At 38.1% G+C, this 9,157-nt stretch overlaps 1 protein-coding gene across 2 annotated transcripts in view; it reads left to right on the top strand.

Annotated features, from left to right (window-relative positions):
• LOC140340568 (tyrosine-protein phosphatase non-receptor type 11-like) overlaps window positions 1–8,449 on the top strand; it is a 75,416-nt gene extending 66,967 nt beyond the window's left edge. For both annotated transcript variants that reach the window (XM_072425855.1, XM_072425854.1), the window contains exons 11-16: window positions 3,220–3,374; window positions 3,466–3,533; window positions 4,091–4,242; window positions 6,035–6,117; window positions 6,769–6,890; window positions 8,127–8,449. In XM_072425855.1, the coding sequence (XP_072281956.1) occupies window positions 3,220–3,374; window positions 3,466–3,533; window positions 4,091–4,242; window positions 6,035–6,117; window positions 6,769–6,853 (543 nt within the window). In that variant the 3' untranslated portion in view covers window positions 6,854–6,890; window positions 8,127–8,449. The remainder of the gene's footprint in view (window positions 1–3,219; window positions 3,375–3,465; window positions 3,534–4,090; window positions 4,243–6,034; window positions 6,118–6,768; window positions 6,891–8,126) is intronic.
• Window positions 8,450–9,157: the final 708 nt, after the last annotated feature.

Here is a 9,157-nt window from a genome sequence, read left to right as displayed (position 1 = left end):
AGGTTTTCCTCATGTTAACGTCACAAAACACTGGTGTACCAGGGGGTGCTGAGAAGTTCCTGGCTTTGCCCAGAAAGAAGAGAGCCAGAGTTGTGAAATAACAATAATTTAACATATTCCCCTCTGAGACTGATGCACTTGGTACAGTGTAGTTGCAGCTTTTCTAAACCATTCAAATAAAAGTCCTTTCGTTGGGCCCAAAACCAGCTCTCAGAAGCATCTTTGTCAGAGATGTCCTCAAAACGTTGCCCCTTCAGGTGTTTCTTCAAATTTGGGAACAGATAATACCAGATTCGGGCCAGGTCAGGGGAGTAGGGGATGGTGGACCAATTGGAAACCCAGGGTGTTCAATTTGGCAGCCACAACGTTGGTCGTGTACGCAGGTGCATTGTCCTGCAAAAAAAAGGATCCCTTTCGTCAACTTTCCACAGCATTACCTCTTAATTGTCTCCTTCAGCTGGTCCAGGAGGTTAGCATAAGACTGTCCGGTGATACTAGAGCCCTGAAGTAAGTAGTCTACCAACAGAATACCGTCTTTGTCCCAAAAAACGGACGCCATGACTTTTTTGGCTGATTTCTGTGTTCGGAACTTCTTCGGCCGTGGAGACCCACTGTGGCACCATTCTTTTGACTATTCCTGGGTTTCAGGATCATAGATGTGGAGCTAGGTTTCATTCTCAGTCACTAACCTAGCCAAAAAGTTCTGTGCAGCTTCAAAATGGGCCAAAACAGCTTTGGATGCATCAGTTCGTTCCTCCTTCCGGCACCCACTTCGCTGAAAGCTTCCGCATGTCTAGGATAGTGGTGATAACAAACCCAACACACTCCCGTGAAATGTTAAGTATCTGGGTTATCTTTTTTGCGGAAATTCGCCCGTCCTCAATAATCAGCTCATGGACCGCATCGCAGGTTACCAGGTCAGTTGAGGTTGGGGGGCGCCCACTGCGGGGCTTAGCTTTAACGGTGAAATGCCCAGTTAATGCCCCGTGAAACGAGATATCCAGGTTTTGACAGTGCTGTAGGAAGGACACTTCTCCCCCAGTGTTTGTGACATCTCAGTGTGAATGTCCTTCGCTGACTTTCCCTGGAGAAACAAAAACTGCATGACGACCCGTAATTTCAACGACGTGAAACTTGCTTGTGCCTCTGCCATCACAGCTCACTCACTATAAGAAAAAACAGTTTTATGAATTGCAAAGACCTGATATTTGCACAGTTATTAGGGTGTCATGTGCCCCCACACTTTTTTCTATTTTTTCTATTTCATCTGAAAGGGGTCAAAGCCAGGAACTTCTCAGCACCCCCTTGTACAGTATAGTTTGCTTGCATTTGTGTTATGATTGTCTAGAGATGTTGAACTGTTTTAGAACAACGCTAATGCAAGTGTTTGTGGCTCACTGCTGCCCATTCTCTTTTCTGTGTATACATAGGCATATCATATGGTGTTTAACATATTGGAAATCACTGTATGCTAAAAGAAATAGGCATGGTGTAAATAATGTACAACATATTGGAGTCCACAAGCAAATGATATATAGATCAATATACCTTTAACAGAATAAACTTTATGCAAATACATACAATCCAATCTAATCTGCAGTCCTATAATGTATGATGTACTATACTAAAGAGTACATACTATGTACAGGTTAAAACAATAACTGTGTGTGTGTGTGTGTGTGTGTGTGTGTGTGTGTGTGTGTATATATATATATATATATATATATATATATATATATATATATATATATATATATATATATATATATATATATATGAGAGAGATACACTATAATATGTGCATAGTATAGCAAAGCTCGCTGTTCACTTACCAGAACTCATTTTGTGCAGATAACACAAAAACATTTTTGTGATCTTCTTTCATTAAACAAAATATGACAGGTAAACATATTGTACTTTTAAACCTCATTTTAAGCAAAGCGTTGGCTTATCTGGTATGAAAGCTTGGCTTTACACATTCTGAACTAAAATATCTACTTGTGTCAATTGTTTTGCATTTTCAAAAAAATATTTGCACATAATGACTAGTTTTAAATATGGTGTTTTGACACTTGTGTCAACTTCCATGGCTTATTTTCTAGCATGGAGAGTGACAGTTTCTCTGTAGCAGTGCTCACCCATATGTAATTGGATAATAAACATATCCTTGTCCGCTTCTCGTCGGCGTAAGAGCTGTCAGGCAGATCAGAGGGCTCGAAATCTGCTGCCAACATTACATCGCCAAGACATTCCTATAATTACTGCTGCAGCCGAGTGAGGAGCTCGGCATTTCCATGCTTTGTATTTTTTTTGGTTAACTGTTTCTTGGATACTTGGCATGGATATAGTTTTGTTTGGCCTTTCTGTCAGATTTATGCAACTAATTAGGTCTCTATAATATGACTTGCAGGTGGCCTCTAGTCAAATTTTGAAATGCATGTAGTAACAGCCTTCTTGCTCATGGTTTTAGATTTTTTTTAGGATATGTTTAAAGTAAATCTGAACTAAATCTGTAATTTTTTGTATATTATAGAGAACATCTAGGAAGGTTCATTCTTCCTAAGTATTGTTCCAATTCATTCCTTTTGAAAAGTAACAGTACTCTTCCTGTGACTTGCGCTTTATAGCTGTATATCAGCAGTGTGATAAAATGTAAGGCAGTGCTGCCTTTTGTGATATCACTACTGCTCCGTTCACTGTTATCCTTGCTGAATAGGTACGACTAGTTGTCAGTAGGCAAGTGTTGCATGGAAGCAAGGCCCTGCGCCAATTCCCCCATACAAAGACAGCGCATAGAAGAAAGCACTTTATGTGAGTATGGAGGAATGGTCAGCTGCAAGGAGCCTACCTGCACACTGGTGACCAGTCCTTTGTCCTCTGGTTGCCATTTTTTGTGCACAACTTCCAGAGTTCAGGTTTTTATTGTATGATCTGAGAACTTCTTTTTCTTACCCTTTAATAACAGAGAAAAGCAAACATTCAGGGTATTGTGTAGCCACAATTAACATTTCTGGATATCTCCTGGCGGTATTCCCGGGTTTTTAATTTGTAGTCTAAGTTCTGGAAGGTAATATTAGAACACCTTGGAATGGACAGTGTGCCTTTCTAATGACAGATGAAAACATTTGGACAAATGGCCAAAATGTTTATTTTGCAGCGAACCCTGTGTCTTTATCACTGGTCTTAGAACTCTAAATTTTCTTGTATTTTCTGTTACAGGATGACCCTCCAAGGCACATTTGGCATTATCAGTATTTAAGCTGGCCAGACCATGGAGTCCCTAATGAAGCCGGGGGAGTACTGAGCTTTCTGGAGGAGATCAATGCAGCCCAGCAGTCAAGTCCACAGTCTGGGCCCATAGTGGTGCACTGCAGGTATTCTGTGCTATTGCTATGCAGAAAGTATTACTCCATGTCTTAAAAACCTGATGTATACAACATCCATTTCTTTTGTGCTTTCTTTTAGTGCTGGCATTGGGCGCACTGGTACAATCATAGTGATAGATATTCTGGTGGATACTATAAACAGGCAAGGTAAGGGCCCAGATTTATCATAAAGTTATATTGTTTGATATTGTCTATGTGTTAAAGCACAAATCCATTCCAGGCTTTTCCTTTTTCCTTGGATGGTTTGGGGAAGTGGTAATACCTCTCGGACTTCTATTGGCACTTGTTCCCCTGAAGAGGAAAAAAATGATTTCAGATTTTTATTTTTGGCTATAGCTCATCTACAGAGATTTCTCCTACTACCTGTCCTTGTTGCACTGGTACAACAAATAGGGTTTCATGTATCACTGTAACGGGAAAACACAGAAGGAGTTCTAAGAAGTTCTATTAAACCTCTGTTTTTATTGCATTCCTGCTGAAGATATTTGCTATCTTTTTTCCTCTAAAGAACAAGAATTGTAATAAAAACCTGAAGTTCTAGAGTCTCTCTACTGAATTTTGATAGGAGATGGGCTTTAAACTGTAAGCAAGATTCTCCTACCTTTTGACAGTAGTTATGATCTGCATCTTTGCTGTTATGTCTTGTGCAGTGTAAATTATAAAGCAAAAATTGTAAAGATTTCACAAAAATGTGACTCACACAGGCTTGGATTGTGACATTGACGTTCCAAAGACCATCCAGATGGTGAGACAGCAGCGCTCGGGTATGGTACAAACAGAGGCCCAATACAAGTTTATTTATATGGCTGTACAGAAGTATATTGAGTCCAAAAAGAAATATCTGGAAGATGAACAGGTGAGTAGATGCTATTTCCGCAGCCGTGCTATATTCTTGTTGTGGTAGCATTTGCTTTAACTGTTTTACCGATAGAAGTAATGACCAGTAAACATATTATGTGGTTCCAGCAATGACCTGCAAAATAAAGTCAATAAATAAAAAAAATGCTTTTAGAACAGTCTTTTTCCTTACTTAAGTGTAAGGAATGGCATCTTTCATTGTGGATACCAGGTTTTATTACCTCTAAAAGAAGCGGCAATGTATATGATAGGCTATGAAATTTACTAAGTTGTAACTATTTACTATAGCTGGAAGATATACATTTCCAAAGATGCGAGGAGTGGGGTTTGGAGGTTTGCTAGTTAATCAAGTATTGATTTCCTTGCTTTTTATAAACTGCAGGTTTTAAAATGTAGGGGGGGGGGGGGGAAATCACAAGAGCACAATTTGTTTTTCTCTTCTGCAATGCAAGGGTTAAATGCTTGTTTTGTCTAGGTGAAAAATAAAAATCAAGAATAATTACCTTATCCCTTTCTCATGCAGGCTTCCTCTCAGTTGTACTGTTTCTCAAAGCGGCTTCACTTCGCTGCTTCATCGGTCACAGGCACTGAACATTATCATGTACAAAGCAGGACCGGTGGTGCTGCATTGTAAGTGAGGATGTTAGGTGCCTGCCTGCACCCTGGAGCTTTGAAAAGTGCCAGCTGCTGGGGAAATAAAAAATAGGGTAACTATAGTTAATCTTTCTATACCCCAATGCCAGACAAAGCAACCATTTAACCATTGTAGTGCAAGGGGAGCCTCATTGTGAGGGTAATTTTTATTTCTCCTTTGTTCAGCTTTTAATATTATAATGTTTTAAGTAAATCAGTGATCAGGTAAAGGAGATTATCTGTAAGTTTTTACATATTCTTAAAGTTGAACATGAACTTAGGCACTGGGTCATTGCCAGGACACTGTTTTCAATAGAAGTTTGCATTTTCTTCCTGTGTTTGTGAGAGTTTCCTCTTTTCTTCTAGAAATTTAAACTAAAAATACGCATGCATTACAGTGTACTGTCCCAGCCGGTCTAGGTGTCAGGATTGGGTTCCATCACAATATAACCCCTTTGTACATACACAGTTATATCATTAATGCTTAGTAATGGCTAATGAAAAGAGAAGATGGCCGTGCTTATGGAAAATCTAGGCCTCTACAGGAGGAGGGTAGTAGTTAAATTTATTGCAACTGGTCAAGGGAACCCTTGCATATTCGGATTGGCACTAACAAGCAGTATACCCGATATGTATGTTTGAGAAGTAAAAACACCCTTTCCTGCAGTCTAGTGCATGCCGTATACATAATCTCCAGCAGATGACAGCAGAAAGGGCAAACAGGTTGCAATAGGATAAAGCATCCACAAGAGGGCGCATGATTTGGTTTTAGGTTCAGGTTGGGTTGTGGCAGTGTTTTCTTGTATGCCCATACCCTGGCACCAGGTAATCTTTAAAGTTTCCTACTGGTTATTCACAAATGATCCAATCATCAGAAGTTTTTAGCAGTTACATTTTTGGAAGGGTGTGAAGGAGAAAAGCTTTTCTGTGAAAAACAAAAAAAACTGTCATTATTTTCTGATTGCAAAAAAATTCAGCTTTTAGCAGCTTGGGCTTTGGGGACACAGTTGTTGTGTGTTTTTTTTCTTTTTCTTCTATCCATCAGTTTTTGCACCAACATGTTATCCTTGAAATGCAAACGATGTAGATGACATAAAAAATTCACCAGATGTTTTTTTTTAAGCTTCCTTATACCTATAATGCCTATATATTTATAGAGGGGAAGGACAAGTGAGCGCGATTACACAAACATTCAGATGAAACCAAGAACACCATCTGCTGCAGCTCCTAGCCATGCACGGTAAGGACACTCTTCTCACACTCGCTCTCTCTCATTTGACCAGTCTGTCTCTTTGAATTGCTTTGTTAGTCTAGCTGTCTCCTAATGTATATGGCCTAGTACACAAGCAGATTTTGACAACCAATTAAATTAAACTTTTGGATCTGAATTAAATTATGAGAAAATCAGCATAAAACTAACTCTAAAAGACCAATTTTTTTGTTGGTTGAGTTGTGCATAGATCAACATCAATCAAAAATTACACAAGTCTCTAATGTGTACAAATGATCCGATTGCTTTCCTAGAAAAGGAATTGGAGAAGTAGAATATTGTACATGTGTGTAGTGTTTTGGGACTCAATTTACCAATTGGAATATTGATCGTATCAGCTGGTCAAGCATAAAACTGGCTGCGGATATGCTCCTGTGTAAGACTAAACTAGGGGACATTTTTGTTTGTGGTTGTTAACCTGTTCTTTTAGTTTTAGGACATCTTGGGAACAGATTTTTTTGCATGCATTTTATGTAATAAATTAGCTATAAATGGCAGTTCAAACGCAAAACAGAGGTTTTGGTTGGTGTTCTATTCATATTGGTAATGTACTTTTACGATTTTACTTATTTTGTAGCAAATGAGTTTTATTTTCCTGTTTACTTTTTGTTCTTCTGGCAGGGTCAGCGATGATTCCTCCTGTGTCTATCAGAATCTCAACATTAGAAGCACACACATGTCAAGCACTAGCAATGCTGGCAGATAATCCTCGCCTCTTGTACAGATGCACTGTTCCTGAAAGAGTAAGAGCTGCCCTCTAATGAATATTGCTTGCCATGTACACAAGTCTGGGGAGATGAATGTAGTTTGAACACAAATGTCTATTGGGGGACCTTATATAAAAAAAAACGGCTATAGAGTATTTTCATTTAGTACATATTTTGAGTTCATAAAACACGGGGCTAATGTTTTAGGCTTCTTAAGCAAATGCTAGATGATTGGTTACTTTGCGGACAATCTGACTCTATTGCTCTCTTCATTCACTCAAAACAGCTATACATATTTAACATTTTGCATTAGGATTTATTAATATCCTGCATTTATATAGTACCAACATAATATGCAACACCTTACAAAGACCATAGACATATCACTAACTGTGCCACCAAGTACCAGGTCAGTAATCTACAAAGACAGCCAGGCATCTAGATTGTAGCATGCATGTTTAGGAGGTTTCCTTAAAGAAAGGCAGAGATAAAAAAAATCAGCTGAATAAAAAATGAATTTCTAGATCTGTGTTGAGAATGGGCCCACCGGTCACCTTATTATTGAGTAAAAATAAAACTCAAAAAGAAACATATAGCTTTTTTTGACTCACTTGTGTCGTGAGTGACCTAAATGAAGTTAGTAGAAAGGGGTGGTGGAAGGAAGGGGGGTTATAAAGTTCTCCATAATTCCATGGAGTTTGGAGTTCAATTTAACCTATCCTGATAGAAAGTAAACAGAGCTGCCATTGTGGACTACTGAAGCCACAAGATGAGTATGGCAGCCTAAAGATAGAATCAGTAATGACCCTTGCTGTATTTCTGTCGCAGAATGTTTACTGGAAATAGGAAAGTAAAGCCAAAATGTCTAAACAGATACACGTCTTGACAAAAATTACTTTTATAACTTCACATTGAAAAGCTTTTGGAGGCAGTATCATAATTCTTGTTTTATGTCACCTTTAGTTATCTTGGAAACAAAGCCATTACCAAAAAATATTTGATCATATAAACTGAATGATAACATAAAAGGGTTATAGAGCTAGACAGACAAAAGGATTTTTGAATCTTTATGTACAAGTGGCTGCATATCTCATTTCTGCCTTGGCAGTACACCTCCCCTTTGAACTAGTTTGTGATTGTTCTTTGTCATTTGTACTATGGAAATGTCTAAGGTCATTTGCATCCTTCTCAATAAGTAGCATACCTTGGTTTTCATGAATATATTCACTTTTCAATGAAAATAACATGTTGTTCTCTTTTTACCTTTTAAAGGATGGCACCTTTTGTCTCCATTTCCCTGGCCACGGCTGCCTGGAATTGTCCCATGTTCTGCAGCTTCCCCCTGCCTTCCGCCGAGCCAACTCCAGAAGGGGGTCGACAAGTGTGAGAGACACGAGCTTGATGCACTTGTAATGGAGAACACACCTACCGTAACTTATTACAAAAGAACAATCTTTATTTACCTCAGTTGGTTTGGCATAGTATTTATTTAAGTGCCTCAGCAAAAAGCAACTGAGTTTTAAATCTTTTTATTTGTTACTTTTTTGTTTTACTCTTTGTTTTGTAAAAATGTGTAATAAAACATGTAAAAAAGACTTTTTTTCACTCACAATATATTTACATGCGTGTTTATAGGAGTATTTTTTTTTCTCTAAAAGTTTCTTCACTTGTTTAATGAACCAAAACATGGAAATGTGCTCTTCAGCTAACTAAATTTGCTTTCATGGAAACCAGTCTGTAGGGGTTCTATTTCTATACTATCTCTTAAAAATTTTTTGAATTATATATGACCACCAGCAAAGGTCTAACTCTATTCCCGGGTTAGATCATTCAGAGTGGCTCGTGGTAATATTAGGCTGTATTCACTAAACTAAGTTATTTGCAATAATGGCTGTAATGTTCAACAATGCAAGGCAATGAAGGGTAAAACTAGTTGTCTCCATTAAATTATTAGCTATTACAAGTAACAAATATGTTGTACTTTAGTTGAATTGCACCTACAGTCCTTCCAAGACTTCCACTTTCTCTTTAAACTGGTGCAACACATTATATTTGTTTGTACTGTCTTCATACAATCAAATTAGTCATCATCACCAAAATAATACAAGAGTATTGCCAGTCCATTCTATGTTTCCAATCTGACATGTATTTGTATCGCATTGATGTTGGCTGATCTAATAAAGACCGTACAATTTGTTTTCATATCATTCCTGCTCTGTCTTTTAGCTTTTCTTTACCCTCCTTAAAGCTAAAAGACAGACCAGGAATGACATAAAAAGTACAGCAGTCCAAAAAGCCTAAAC

The sequence above is a fragment of the Pyxicephalus adspersus genome, chromosome 11, assembly GCF_032062135.1.
Source record: "Pyxicephalus adspersus chromosome 11, UCB_Pads_2.0, whole genome shotgun sequence".
NCBI classification, from domain to species: Eukaryota; Metazoa; Chordata; class Amphibia; order Anura; family Pyxicephalidae; genus Pyxicephalus; species Pyxicephalus adspersus.
This window is presented reverse-complemented; position numbering and strand designations above follow the sequence as displayed.